The sequence below is a fragment of the Heloderma suspectum genome, chromosome Z (assembly GCF_057233095.1).
Source record: "Heloderma suspectum isolate Gila_16-S chromosome Z, 16-S_ref, whole genome shotgun sequence".
In the NCBI taxonomy this organism is placed as follows: Eukaryota; Metazoa; Chordata; class Lepidosauria; order Squamata; family Helodermatidae; genus Heloderma; species Heloderma suspectum.
The window spans coordinates 8,646,648-8,662,455 of NC_139476.1; the positions used below are offsets into that span (position 1 = coordinate 8,646,648).

A 15,808-nucleotide genomic window follows, 5' to 3' on the forward strand; every position below is an offset into this window, starting at 1 on the left:
AAAGGAAAAAAGAGGCAGCATGCAGGCAGTCAGGCCCTCTTGCTCAAAGCCAGAGATCAACTCGCCCTCTGAGGCTAGTGAGAAGGAAACGGGTGAACTTTCAAAGGAAGACCAGGAGGAGGAGGAATACCAAGCCCACCAAGGCCAACTCTTTCAACCTGATCTTTCCCCCATTTTACCAGCTAAAGCTTCCCGCAGACTTCAGCGAACAGAAGCCCACAAACCTGACAAGGCAGCTAGAGATCAGGCCCAAGATGGGGACAGGGCTGCCTTTCCCCAAGAACCGGCCACCCCAGTCTGTGTCCCCTTTCCCAATTATTTCTGTAAAGTCTAGAAGTCAGAGTGGTCCAGTGCTGCTAAGACAAAACCCATCTCCAGGCTGGTTAAGAAATGTTATACTCTGCCAAGCTAAGATGGTGGAACTTCCAAAGGTTCTAGTAGTTGATGCCCCCGTGACTGCCCTCTCTTCCTTGGCAGTTATCCCGGTGGATTGAGAAATTGGACCTAGGGATCAGTGCAATAAGAAGGTAGACTTAAGGACGTCCAAGCATCAGCGGCAGCCTTCAGAGGTTCTGCCAAGAACTCGTTCTTTTCAAGAGCCATCTTCAGGTGAGCAGAGAGCAGGTGATGACTCCACTCCCAAACCAATGAAAAATAGCTTTAGGAAAACCACTCATAAAGCATCACTTTTGGTGGACTCAGCCCTTGATGCGCTGCAACTCAGAGCTATGGCTACCAACACCCTCACTGGGAGCAACATCTGGCTGCGCAGCTGGGATGTCGATCCAGGCTTTCAGGCCCATCTGGTGAATTCCATCTTCGAAGGCACCAACCTGTTTGGTGGTTCCTTGGAGAAAGTGTTGATCAAGACCAAGGACAACACGTTTTCCCCCAGAGGCTGCCCGGCGGCGGCATCCAAATCCAGATGGAGACACTCCACTGGGACCTCTACTAAAAGGAACTCCACTGTATCCTCAATCCATTCATCAGGCAAAGATCCAAAGAAGCACCAGTCGGCCTGACACCAGAGGAGCTCTGACTGGCTTCCAGATCATGGTATACTGGCTTCCAGATCATGGTATACCTGCTTCACTTCACTCAGGCATGGAGACCTACCACGGTGGACCTCTGAGTGACGGAGGCAGTGACCAAGGGCTATGCTCTGGAGCTGGCTTCCCCATCCAGGGACACATTTGTGGCATCCCCCCAATCTCGGGATCCTTTCAAACATCAGAATTTCTTGCAGGTTATAGATCGTCTCCTATCTATCAGGGCCAGAGAACCTGCTCCAGACAAGGACATCTGCTGTTGGGTTTATTCCATCTTTTTTTTTTGGTGTCCAAGAAAAATCGGGATACCAGGGCCACTTCTGAATCTCAAATGGCTGAAGAAGTGGTTGGCCAACAAATGTTCAAGATTCCAACATTCCAAATACCGGGAAGTACTAGTTCCCCTCTACTCAGCACTGGTTAGAGCTCATCTTGAGTCCTGTGTCCAGTTCTGGGCACCACACTTTAAGAAGGATGCAGACAAGCTGGAGAGGGTTCAGGAGCATATAGTCACCCAAACACACATTGAGGTGAAGATCTGAAGCTCACTCAAGAGGGAACGTTGCTGGTGGCTGGAACCAATGAGACTTGAAGACAGCCAATCTGTGATGCTCCTGGCGAGCATCACAACAGATGCCAGCCTCTTTGATTGGGGAGCCTATCTGGATCACAAGGTTGCACAGGGGGCCTGGTTGGAAAGGGACAAATCAAAGGGCATCAACTGGTTAGAACTGAAAGTTGTCTACATAGCACTTTGGGAGTTTGCAGAAGACATTTCAGGAGCCCACGTATTGATCAGGTTGGACAATACCACAGCCAAGGCATCCATGAACAAGCAAGGTGGGGCCTGGTCTTCATCGCTGAATCATTTGGCAAAAGAAATGCTGTCCTTGGCAGAAACACATCTAAAGTCCATACAGGCAGAACATCTAGCAGGGATATCCAGTCTGACAGAGGATTGGCTCAGTCACACATCCATAAAGGAGTCGGAGTGGCAGTTCATCCCTCAGGTGTTCCTTTGGGTGACATATCAGCCCGCTGGTGGATCTGTTTGCCAGCACAGGTAATACTCAACTACCACGCTTCCTCTCCAGGTTTCACTGTCCTGTGGGCGGCAGAAGGGGAAGATGCATTGGAATGTCCATGCCTGGGAGGTCTCCTATATGCTTTCCCATCCTTTCCACTCCTACCCAAGGTGATACAGAAGATCAGGTGATCTTCAGTGGAAGTGATTCTCATTGCACCTCATTGGCCAAGAAGACCCTGATCCCCGGAGCTTGTCGGCCTATCTCAACAGAGTTGTGGAGCCTGCCTGTTCGAAGGGATCTTTGCTGTAAGGGCACTGTCATGTGGAGTTCTTGAGCCTGGAGGCTGAGAGGCAATGGGTAGAACAGTTGGGAGACTCACCAGAAGTTTTGCAAACACTCCTCTCATCCAGGCAGGCATCTACAAACAAAGTTCACAACACAACTTGGAGAACCTTCCTGAGTCGGTATAAGGCTAATGGTTGGATGCCTTCTTCAGAAGGGTTCACAGAGGTCTTAGAGTTTCTTCAGGCTGATCTTAATAAAGGATTGAGTACTAACATTTTTAAGCGCCTGGTGGCGACTCTGAACAGCATGCTGGGATGTGATGGCAGGGGGTCTCTTTCATCTCCTCCCCATATTAAGAGGTTTCCTAGGAGGGGTGTCTCTGATTAATTCTCTGGTAGTGCACCTTTTCCCACGTGGAATCTCAATTGGGTGTGCACAGTGGTCATGGGGAAGCCTTTTGAACCCATGGCGTCTTGTTTCTTGAAACTTCTCACTCTCAAGACGGTGTTTTTAGTTGCAGTTACCTCGGCCCACAGGGTTTCCGAATTGAGGGCTGCATCTGTGGAGCCATCTTTATGCAGTTACCTCGGCCCACAGGGTTTCCGAATTGAGGGCTGCATTTGTGGAGCCATCTTTATGCATTTTCCATGAGGATAAGGTGATGTTGAGAACTGACCCTTCTTTCCTCCTGAAGGTTAATTCTTTGTTTCACAGGACTCAAGAGATTTCTCTCCCATCTTTCTGTCCCAAGTTGGTTCACTCACAGGAAAAGAACTGGCATAGACTGGATGTAAGGCGGCTGTTACATTTTTATTTGGACAGGACAACTGCCATTAGGAGATCTTCATTCTCTCTTCATCTCCTTCCAGCCTAGTGTTGTGGGACAGAAGGTGTGAAAGGCCAGAATCTCACATTGGTTGAAGGAAGCCATTGGGGTAGCTTACCAGGCATTGGACAAATAACCCCCAGGAGGGATAACGACCCACTCCGTAAGGGGGCAGTGGCTTCTGCAGCGTTTAAGGGGGATTTCCCCAAAACTGACATCTGCAAAAGAAGTCACTTGGGCATCTGTACGTGCATTTACCAAGCATTAGCAGAAGGTCCTGGTGGGTTAGGGCTCTGATCCCTGTTGACCCACCCTGAGAATTATGTACTGCTTTGCTAAGTCCCAAGGTTAAGGAATGCCCTCCGTGAGGCTCTGGAGAAAACAGACATTTGTTTCTTACTGTGAATTTCTGTTCTCAGAGCTCACAGAGGGCATTCCACCCAGCCAATTTAGGGACCAGTGTGGTTTTCAGTGGGAGTGGGCTGTTATGGCTTCTGCCGCTACTGCCGCACATGTGTGGGAGATCGACAGGGATTCCTGGGTTCATTCCTCCCTGTCCGAGTTGTCTACTGTGACATTTTAAGCCTGGGATTTAACCAGATGTTGTTCTTTTAATATCTGTTTTCACGCCAATTCCGGGCGTAGTTCTGTTTTTTTGTCTATTTGCAGGGTGGGGTTGAAGGATTGCTCCGCCGATCCAGTCTGAGATGGTAGGGCAGCTCCCCCCACTGAAAAAGAAGCAACTTTTGGCTCTGCCCAAGCTCCAGAGGGAGGTGCCATCCTGGGGTTAAGGTATGCCCCCCGCGAGGCTCTGAGAACAGAAATTCATGGTAAGAAACAAATTTCTGTTTTTCACAGAAGGTGAACTCATAGTGCTGAGTCCAACACACAAATGAAACATCCACCCACACCAAAAAAAACCCAGGTCAAATACATGCATGTATGTGGACATGCAGGCGGGCAAAACACACGCCACAGATGACCTAACACACGCGTACACAGTACACATACCCCACACAAAAAAGTCAAAACACACACACAGAACATAGGCAAAGCACTCCTTCTTGCACCTCACTACCCCTCTAACTCCCCATCCCCTCTGGCCGCACCCTGGATGGCGCTGGGGGCCAGCACTTTGCTTGGCAGCATGCCAGCCTCCCAGGTTTTGTTTGCTTTATTAAAAGCATCTAAAAATATCAGGAGGGCCAGGGAGTTTGGTGGGCACCAAGGGATGTGTCTGCAGGCACAGTAGTGCCCACCGTATTGGGGACCCCAAGAACATTAGACAAATCTGTGGAGGACAGGTCTGTTGAAAGACTGTTAGCCTTGACTGCTAAATGGCGCCTCCACGTTCAAAGGCGTTCTGTCTCTGAAGATCAAAAGATAGGAACAACTCAACAGGGAGGGGCCATTCCCTTCATGCTCTGCTTGTGAGCTTCTGGACTGGAGTACATCTAGCCACAGGGTTCCCCACCACCACCTCCAATCTCCTCTTCCCTTTGGGGCTAATATTACTGACTATATTTAGAGTTGGCCTGTCTCTTAAAGGGACATGTCTTCTTGGTTTTTTTTTTGTAGGCAACTGGAATTATTTTGGCTGGGGAGATCAACAAAGTAAGTATGCGACCCCCACCCTGTCCCCAAAACTGTGTACAGTTTCCTCCCTTCTCACAATATGGCCTTCTTAAATACCTTCCCTTTCCCTCCTCCTCCTTGGGGTCAAGTCTTGCATTGTCCCCCTTTTTCAGAAGACACACTGAAAACATCTGAGACCCAGAGGAAAGGCAGGTGTTCCCAGAACAGTTAGCAATTTGGGAGCATGCCATCATTACTACTACTACTACTACTTTTACTATTGTGTTCAAATGCTTCACATGCATTATTTAGTAAGTCATAGAATAATAAAATAATCGAGTTGGAGAGGCCCTGCTCAATGCAGGAAACTGAGAGGTACAGCATCCCCAACGAGAGGCTCTCCAACCTCAGCTTGAGGGCCTCCATCCAGAGTAACTAACCAGTTCCATTGTTGAACTGTTCTTACCATCAAAGTTTCTCCTAATGTGAACTGAAATCTTAAGCCCGTTAGATCTAGTCCTGCTCCCTGGGACACCAGAGAAGAAATCTTTGCCTTCATTATTATTATCCTTCCCACCCCCATATTGCAGATGAAGGACTGAGCAGAGAGTGAGTGGCTTGCATAAGGGCACATAGTGAATTCATGGCATGGTTAGATTTGAATCAGGGACTTCCTGGTTCACAGCTCGCTCTCTTAGCCACTATGCTATAACAGCTCTATACCAGGAATGTGATGAATGCTACATAGGGATGTCAGAGAATTCCACCATGGATCTTGGTGAGGCCAAATGCCTGTGCATTCGGCCCCCCGAAATCCATGGCAGAACGAAGCCGCCTGCCCCCCCGCCCCGCGAAAGGTGCGCGAAATGGAGCACTTACCTGCTGCTGTCCACGCTGACTTGCAAATAGCGTAGTGGCCGCCATTCGCATTCCCTTTTTTTTCGCCATTTTAGCCTATGTAAATATTTACGTACGCTATTACGGCGGGAAAAAAAGGGAACGCAAATGGTGGCCACTACTGCTGTTTTTTTTGTTTTTGCCATGATAGGCTACGTAAATACTTACGTAGCCTATGACGGCCTCCGCAGGGACGCAAATGGCTTCTTCATTATAGCCGTGATAGGCTACGTAAATAATTACATAGCCTATCATGGCTAATGCAGGGATGCCATTTGATGCAGGGATGTGTCCCTGCGGAGGCCATGACAGGCTACGTAAGTATTTACATAGCCTATCACGGCAAAAACAAAAAAACCAGCAGTAGTGGCCACCATTTGCGTTCCCTTTTTTTCCCGCCGCAATAGCGTATGTAAATATTTACGTAGGCTAAAATGGCGGGGAAAAAGGGAATGCGAATGGCGGCCACTACGCCATTTGCATTCCCCTTTTTTCCCCCGCAGTAATAGCCTACGTAAATACCAAACAAATAGCGGACGCAAATGGCGGTGGCTACGGCGGCCGCCATTTGTGTTCCCTTTTTTTGCTGTTTTAGCCTACGTAAATATTTACGTAGGCTAAAACAGCAAAAAAAAGGGAACACAAATGGCGGCCGCCGTAGCCACCACCATTTGCGTCCGCTATTTGTTTGGTTTTTTGCTGTGATAGGCTATGTAAGTATTTACGTAGCCTATCACGGCAAAATACAGGGACGCATATGGCGGCGGCTACGGCCGCCGCCACTTGCATCCCTGCAGGCTGTCCAGCGGCCGGATATCTGGCTGCGGGCGGCTGCGGGCAGCCCCGGCCAGCGGCTCCGCGGAATCTCCGTGGAGCAGAGCTGGCCGGAGAGAATTTTGGGGGGAGGGACGGAGCGCCTCACCCCCACCGCGAATGTCACCCTTCGAAAAGGTAAGTGACTTTCGTACATCCCTAATGCTATAACAGCTCTATACCAGGAATGTGATGAATGGATTTGAGTGCTTCCTTGGCTGGTCCTTGACAATGTTCAGTTGTGTCCCCATTGATGGCTGGCCAAAATGGGTGCATATGTGTGCTAAGAATGTCTGGGGCAAGCGAGGATGTCAGTAGGACAGAAGTAGGATCCCATTGTCTGCATAGAAGCCACTCAAAGGTGCTTCAAACAGGCAGTATCGGTCAATGACTAGAATGCATATAGAGGACATCATAGACCTAACACAATAGATGAACTTCTAACATAAACCCAGATTTCCAGTGGAGTCAAGCCACTCATTCATCCAGTGTTGAGTAATGAAGCGATGGTCATAGACGTGTAAGCGAGCCCTTAACTGATTGTGTGGATTGTCTCCACTGAAAAGGGCTGTGTTTGAGTAGGTACTGGGTGATACAGAAGTTTTGTTGTGCTAGCTGTTAATCTGTAACATCTCAGTCATGCAAAACCCATTGATTGATGCTATAGTCAGTGACAGACCATACATGTAGGAAATGCCCCTTGGGTCAAAAAGGAGATGTTATTTATTATTATTATTATTATTATTATTATTATTATTATTTATTCAATTTATAACCCGCCTATGTACAAAGTATAGAGTATGCAAATCCTCTAGGCAGCGTACAATGTTTTAAAAAAAACATTTAAAAAAAATCCAGCAATAAAAACAACACAGCATAAAAACAGTATATAACACTCAACAAAAGGAAAGAGAGTTCTAAAAAGGGAAGGCCTGCCAGAATAATAACTTGGTTCACAGGGTTCACCCCTCCTCTAGGGTATGCTCCCATACCAACCACACAATTCTCCAGTTTCTGTGGGGATCAGTAATTGTTCATAGCTAACCTACAGTGCTTGGAGGTTCTTGAAGCAACATGTTGGTGTCCCCACCCCCAACCCAATCCATCTGAGATTGCTTGCATTCTTCCATTTTGGGGTTGAAAATTGTCCTCTTTCCAGTGCTGCAACAACAGAACAGCTAGGAATTAGCAAGGTCTGAAGGCAGTCTAAGGTCTAAACACTGAGAGTTCCAGAGAAGAGCTAGATAGTCAGGGGAAAACAAGGCAGGAGTCTAGGAGCTGCTGCAATCAGTGTTCCAGCAATTTTGCCTAGAACTATAAGTGCCCCTCCCAGAGCCCCTCCCAGAGCACAGCCGCAGGCCAGCAGTGTCACCTGAGGAATGGTCTACTCACAAGGGAGTCTTCCTTATGAGTGTCCCTTTACTGATGCTGACGCAAGAGTGCCCACCTGAGAAATAAGGACTTGTCGTGAGTAATGGGATATTTGTGAGCAAGACTTTGGGGTTGCTCAGCATCCGCCTTTGATTCAGAGAGAAAGCTATCTGCATCTTGCGGGGAAAGTTCAGCTGCTATTTCCCCCGAAGGCTCAAATTCCCCCTCGTCTGCCTCGAGCTCCCTTGACACAGGTTGTCAAGGTTGCCTCTGAGCATAGAGCGTGGCACAGTAGCTCAGATTCTGAAGAAGAATTGCAAGGCGTGGGGGAGGAAGTTTCCCAGGCTTGTCCAGAGATGGAGACACAGACTCCACAGGCTTCAAAGGGCCAGCTGAACGGAGAGGGCCTCTCTTCTCACACACACATGCACCCACACACCCTGTGAGAGCCAGTGAACAGGGAGAGGTGGGGCTTGGAGAGCCTGAATTCTTAGATGCCAGGCACAGACGCAGAGCCAAGAGAGAGATAGGCATGGCAGAGCTTAGGCGGCCTTCCTGATTGGCCCGGCGTGAACAGCAGCACCTAGAGGCTTCTCTCAAGACAGTGAGATCCCCACCCACCCCTTAAGTTAGGATAGTAGCCCGCCTTTTCTTCAAACGGTGGGCAACTTTCGTAGCTTTCCTTTGAACTCCCTGAAGGCATTTCCTTTGTATACTGGAGTCACTGACAATTTGCATCTGTATGACCCAATGAAGTAAGTGGATTAAAGAGCGTGGATTGAAGCCTTTTTGTCTGTGTTTTGATTTAGCTTTTGAAGTTTTCAGCAGGGGCAAAGGGAATCCTGACAGCAGTTGCTCTTCCATGATGTTTGGCTTGGGGAGCTCTGGGTCATCCGAGAAGGAGGATTCCTCCAGAGCAGGCATGACAAAAATAGCCTAATTTGATGCACTGAGATGTCCTCTGCCTAAACACTTAGACTGGGGAAACGTTCGCCTTTTAGAAAATAATAATCATGTATTGTACAAATTTTCCCTCCCTACTTTGTCCTCTTCCTCGGATTAATCATAAGGCAGATCCCATCCAATCAGGGATCACTGCGCACATACACACACACACACACCCAGCACTCCCTCCCAGGGAGAACTAGCCTGCAGCTTATGACTGAAGAAGTTCCCAGCTTCCCTGTAGGCACGAATCCTCTGGTAGTGTAGCTCAGTGGTCAAGCATGTGACAGATGGTAATCTTTTCCTTAGACTTGCTTAAACATTTACACTCCCAGACCTTCAGTTGAAATCAAGAGAGAACTTGTATTAAAGAGATTATCCACACACAAAAAACCCTGAAAGGAAAGCAAGAAAATAAAACTCAAAGTAAATAAAACATCTAGCTAGCCAACACTGAACTCTTGGGAGAGCTTACTTATGCATAGAAGTCACTTTTGCATAGCAGTACATCCTCTTAGGCTAGAAGAGGCACATGGGTTTTAGAGAGGCAGCATGTCCGGGTGCCGATGGGCCCCAGTTGCCAGAAAAACAAAGGATCCCAGATTCTTTATTAGGTTTGGGCTGGGGCGGGCAGATGGGAGGGAGGGATTGACAGCTCTCATGTAAATCAGTCAACAGGCATTCAGTTACATAGACGGTTTTTTTATCTTACTGGGGCTGAGAGGTGACCTACCAAGGTGTTAATTAAAGAAGGCTTTCCCTGCTCTGCCCCGCTCTGATGCATATTCAGAAGTTTGGGAAAGACATGCTAGGCTAGGATGCAACTCATAGAGGTTGTTACCTCAGCTGTTTACAGGGAGGCTGAACGGACAGCTTGGCCAAGATGCCCTGGGTATTGTCACACTTAGATTAATCATGAGGCAGATCCCATCATATCAGGGATCGCATAGTGAATGGAATGGCATCTCAACCCCACAAAACCTATCTGATTTGGCTGCAAAATAACATCACCGAGGGCAAATCGTTGAGGACAAGTGGTAGTGACAATGAGTGACGGCAGTTTAAATGGATAAGGAAACATTTTCACAAGGGGTGACACACAGCTGGCCAAGGGAGATGGTTTTTCAACGCTGCTGTAAACCCAGAAATGCTAATTATTCGGCTCAGCCGTAAATATATGCAAACTCAAAATGGATGATTGATTCAAAGCTTGCCTGGACTGAAAACAAGGGCCAGTGAACGCTGCTCAAAACTGATCTTCTAAAATTAAAAAGTGACCCAGCTTTGTGGAGGAAGAGGAGAGGGAAGTACAGATAAAAAGGTAACTCTGCGACCACATAAAGGATCAAGTTCTACCTTGCTCCTGGGCATGGCACGGTGCAAGAAACAAGTAGGGATTAGGTTTGCATGCTGAGGGTTTCTCCAGTCTCCCACCTGTACCCCCTCATGTACATTCCCCATGACCCTCCTTTCCCTTTCCATTCCGTTCTATTTATAGCCAAAACATGGGATACACACACACATTCAAGCCCTCCCAGCCTGCGCGCACACGCACACACACACACACACACACATTATAACCCTCGTTATAATAACAGGCTTTGCTGCTTCTCAATCTCACATTGTGGTCCTGGGACCCCCATTTCAGACGACGACCCGGACAGCACCGTTGATGACCGTGATAGTGACTACCGCAGCGAGACCAGCAACAGTATCCCGCCCCCGTACTACACCACCTCCCAGCCTAACGTCTCAGTGCACCAGTACCCCCTACGCCACCAGCAGCGACCCTCCCGGGACTCGTACACGGATTCCATGCAGAGCTACGAGATGGAGTACTCTGACCATCAGCCGATCAGGTAGAGTGGGTGGAACCTGGAACCTTCCTGGGGAGGGTACAAGAACATCCGCTAAGCAGGAGTGTGGCCCTTATTCTGGAAGGGAGGATTTGACTAGGAGTATGGTTTGGATGTTGCAAGGGGCTTGGGTGTTGAGACAGGAGCACCCTAAAACAGGCCATGGCTTCTGGGTGGCTTGTTAACCACCCCAATAACCCACCCTCGCCAGATTCACATGTAACCCCACCGCAGCTTGAAATTCCAAAATGCAAAATGGCAAGATCCACGGGGAAATTCACCCATGATGGTTTGCCGTTACATGTGAACATGGATTATTGATTAGGTCAGAGTTAAAGGGCTCTTTAACGCCTCCCCCACAGTAAAAATGGCAGGAAAGGCTTTGGTGCAGTTCTCCCCTGCAGACCTCACTTACTCGATTCCATGCAGTGGTGCAGTTAGGGCTGGAATGTGGGGCCGAAGTCCTGGATCCTAGAGCCCTGAGACCCCTGAAATGGCCACCCAGAAACGGGTGACCAGGGCAGCAGAAGGCAGCTCCATTTTATTCCTGTAGTCATGATGGTGCTATGACTTAATTGAGTTTAAAATGCAACATTGCACATGTTCAGAGTATCTCTTTTTAATCGGGGTCGGCAAACGGTTTTGGTTTTTTGCTTTAACATATCAGGAATGTAACAGCAGTTGTAACGCATGGAGCGGACGGTGGGGACAAAGAGAAATGTGAGTTGTGTGTTTCACAAGTGAAGTAATACACGTAACCGTCTAGAGCCCACCCCACTCCTCGACAAACCATTAGGTCTGTGGTCTGAAATTCCCTAAACTGCACCACTGTTTCCATGGTTCCATGTTTTGGCATTTGTCTGTAGACTTACGGGAAGAGCTCTGCCACTACTTGCCTTGATGTTCATGCTGAGGAGGAAGGGGTTTAAAGAGCCCTTTGGTGCTTGTCTTAGCTGAAAAGGAAACAGCTGACATGCATAATAAAGTGGGAGAGGGTTGTCAGGGGTAGAAGCTGTGCTGGAGGCCAAACAGGAATTGAGACACTTTGGTCCTCTGGACTGCCAATGGCTGTTAAATTCCTGATCTAACTGCATCCTTTAAAAAACAACAACATCCTACTGCACAGCTATCTATTTGGAACTTCGCTCTTACAATCCTGCACAGTACTAGCATTTCTGACAGTGCTATCAAGATATTCAAACTCCTACTGTTTGTCCTTTGCATGGTTTTCAGTGCCAAATTACTTCCCTGCCTTGGAAGCCACCGTAGATTATTTTTATTATTTATGCATTTCTTAGAAAGGTGGGATAAAATCTAAAGACGTATAAGGAGTTCATATTTGCTCGCAAACTATGCAAGCATGCCCCGTTGAAGCCCCAAACAGGAGTGTGAGCACATGTTTGCTGAAATCATTTGCAAATTCTTGAACGCGTGCTTGCGTTCATCTCGTTCTTGAACATGTGCTCATGTTCGCCTCATTCCCAATTCCCAGCTTGAGTTGCGCAAATTTCCTAATTTTGCACAAATTTCTTCAGTAGGCTGAAATAGTCCCACTTTAGTCTATGGAGGAAATTTGCACAAATGAGGGAATTTGCACAAATTGCAGGGGATTTGTGCAAATTTTGGAAGATTTCTGCAAATCTCCTGTTTGATCGCTTCTCGATTAGTGCGGATCTCCCATTCACACAAAGTGACCAGCGATCGCAAATGGGAATCAGGCATGTGACGAGCAGCGAGGCAGCATTCAGAGAATCCTAGCAAGCTCGAACATCACTTGTTCGTCCATCCCTGGTAAAACCCTACCACCAGCCCGGTAAAGAAACAGTATGATCGTCCTGTTATATAAACTGTCACCTGCCGTGCTGCGCCCTGCTCTGGCCTACAGCATGCACAGCCTTGGGCTGAATTTGTCATGTAACTATTTTGAAAGCGTAGCTCAGTCCGGTGCCCTGGCACCTGCTCCGTGGGTGGCAAATTTTTGTGTGTCCCCCCCGCAAACACACATACACACCCTCTAGAATTCAGAGTGATCTCTGGATGTGACAGGAAGGTGGTCTTGTCTATCTGGCGTTTCGTGTGCTGACCCTGTTCCTCTTCCCCCCTCCGGCAGACGCTATGGTAGCGTAGATTCTGCCGCAAACGGGCACAGCGACGCTGAGTCTGCTTCCGGGTCAAGCAGGCGCACGAGCCGCCAGCCCTCAGTCGAGAGCAGGCGCTCCCTAGACCTATCTGATAGGTGGGTCTCTCTCTTGTCTTTCGCTATGTGCCTTTGCAAAGTAACGTGGTTCTTGGTTTTTTTGCAGCCTGGATTAGGCCGTTAGCATCCTTCCAGCCGTTAGGTTCGCTCCCCGCTGGCCGAAAAAAAATATTTTCTCAAATAACATGGAATTCAAAATCCAGATTTTACAAGGGCTTAGCTTCCCCTGGACAATTTTTCAGTGCCATTTTTTAAGAGTATTTTGAGACATGTGCAGAGTGTTTTCCCTCATTACTGAGTAACCAGAACCAACCACAATGTATTGGAAGGATTCTGGGGCACAGCGCAGGTTTGAGCTCTGCGCTCTCTTTGTTTCTCTTATTTTTATTATTTATTTATTAAATTTCTTAATCGCCCATCTGGCCGGTCACCCAGCCTCTCTGGGTGATGTACAATAATACAACAGTTTAAAACAATAAAATTCCACACTAAAACATCGTATTTCTAAAAATACCCTAACCCACCCCAAATGCCTGCCTGAACAACCACATTTTTAATGCATGGCAGAAGCTCATCAAAGAGCTTTCTTTCTCTCCCCATCTGTGCTCCTGCCTTTGCTGATGCTGAGCCCCTCCCTGAGAAACTGTTGGAGAATTTCTCCTCCCTTGGAGAAATTCAGTGAAATCCCGCCCCCCAGTATCTCTGCCCACATATAGGGTGGAGAATTTAAAGATGACATCTGTGCACAGCTTTAGACTGCTTTCTGACCGCTGTGTTTCAGCTTTGCTACTCCTTCTCGTCTTCTATAGAGCTTCCAGCAGAGCAGGCTGGTGGCTCATAGGGCTGTGAATCCATTATGGGTTGTAGTCAGAACCAGCCAGAACTCTAAAGGAGCTATCCAAGGTGCTGAACCCTGTGGATAGCTTCTTTAGAGTTCTGCTGGTTTGTACTAAAACCAGAATGGATGTACAGCCCCACCAGCCTCCAATGACTTCAAATATATTCCCCGGCAGTCTCCCATCCAGGCAGCTGCCAGGGCTAAAGCTGCTTAGCTTCAGCAACATAATCTGTGTCAGGATGTGAGGAATAGGAACGAGCGCCTTCCCCCTGTGTCCCCCCTCTTCCATTCCTTTACTGTTTGGGCATGTCGCCCTGTGCTTCTGCATTATTTTTGAAATTTATTCCAGTGTGTGCAGTTCGCCATGGTTCACTTCAGTTTACTTGTGCCTCTCGTCCCGCTAACGCATTGATAAAGCTCTGCAACAAAGCAGTGTCAAGGTGCTTTTTGTGTTGTGTCTTCACGATGCACGGATGTGTTCTTGAACACCGGTAAAACACTGCATAAGAGTAATCTTGATATAATCATACATGCAGTGGCATGAACCTTGCTTCTTTGCAGTGTTTCATCAGTGCACATTAATGAGAAAAGGAGAAAACACACAAAGAAACTGAATGTTGTGGAAAGCTGCACATGCACAGCAGCACTCTGTACAACGTTCAGAAATTTAAAACTGGAACAACGGAGAATTCCTAACACACCAGATCCACTTTGAAAATGAGACCGGGTCATCCGGACCTCCAAAAACTGGTGAGAAATCTGGCTGAAGAGAATGTCAGAATGTCATTTCTAGTTGAGAGAACTCACTTGCTCCTCTTGTTTTCCCCTGCCCTGCTCTTTCTTTTCCACCTCTTCAGCACCAGGCCTGAGGCGGTGCAGATGGGCAGCCTTGTACATTTATGAGGGTGCCCTCCCTTGCCCCCCCGCATCCCCAATGCTGGAGGTGTGGTTTCGGTCTAATCCAGCCGTGTCCAGTATCATGTCTGCATGTGCTTCCCATAGTCTCTGCACTTGCTCAGAGACAGTCTGGTTGATCTGCTGTTGTGCATCTTTCACGATCTGAGGCCTCCTGCCCACAGTAAATCCTCTCGCTCCCCTGTCCCTTTTGTGAATCCCTCCCCAATCGGTATGTCCTTTTCTTCTGCAATGTGCTGGCCCCTGTTCGGAGAATACAGAGCATCTGAGAATGACTTAGGAGTTAGGACTCTCAGAGTATGGTGGGAACCCTTTCTCCCAACACTCCCATGAAACTGATTGGAGGGCCAGAAAAGGATTGACCAGAAAATGGGTTGAACAGCTTTGGAAGAGATTTCTGAGAGGAAGATGACTTGTGAATCATTGAGCTGGAAGAGTCTTGTGGTGGTAGAATGAACTGTTAGGGATGCTTTGACCTGGATTCCTGCATTGAGCAGGGGGTTGGACTCGATGGTCTTATAGGCCCCTTCCAGCCCTATGGTTCTATGATTCTATGAGGCTGGACAGCCATCTGCCAGGGATTCTCTGACTTGGATTCCTGCACTGAGCAGGGGGTTGGACTCGATGGTCTTATAGGCCCCTTCCAGCCCTATGGTTCTATGATTCTATGAGGCTGGACAGCCATCTGCCAGGGATTCTCTGACTTGGATTCCTGCACTGAGCAGGGGGTTGGACTCGATGGTCTTATAGGCCCCTTCCAACCCTACTCTTCTATGATTCTATGAACTCTACCGCTCCATTTTAGGGTGTGTGTGTAAGGAAAAGCTGAGATTTGCCCCATTCTCCCTGACATGCTAATGATCTACGTGCAGGGAATTGTACCGGGGGCAGGGGGGAGCATTCCAAGATGGAATGCCCAGTACAGTCTGAAGGGGTGCAGTTCACCCTATCACCGCGAGATTCTACAATCTCATTCTGATGTATGAGTAGAACAGAATGGCTTGGAGAGGGGTGTAGGTGTCAAATCAGTTTCCCTGCACACAAAGATAGGAAGATTATAGAAATGAGGCAATTCCATTTTTTAAAAAGATGTCCTTTTATGATACTTCTCCATAAGTAAGGGCTAGTCTCCTTTTATTTCCCAGTTTGGGGGACTGGCATTTTGGGGTGAGGCTTGGCACGAAATGGAGGGGGGCATGAAAAGGTGATGTGC

The 15,808-nt window shown here is 48.0% G+C and overlaps 1 protein-coding gene across 1 annotated transcript in view; it reads left to right on the forward strand.

The window, feature by feature from the left end:
• Positions 1-15,808, forward strand: part of UNC13A (unc-13 homolog A) — a 189,837-nt gene that overhangs the window by 46,693 nt on the left and 127,336 nt on the right. The window contains exons 8-10 of the mRNA XM_084825659.1: positions 4,767-4,802; positions 10,438-10,648; positions 12,756-12,881. Of these exons, the coding sequence (XP_084681785.1) occupies positions 4,767-4,802; positions 10,438-10,648; positions 12,756-12,881 (373 nt within the window). The remainder of the gene's footprint in view (positions 1-4,766; positions 4,803-10,437; positions 10,649-12,755; positions 12,882-15,808) is intronic.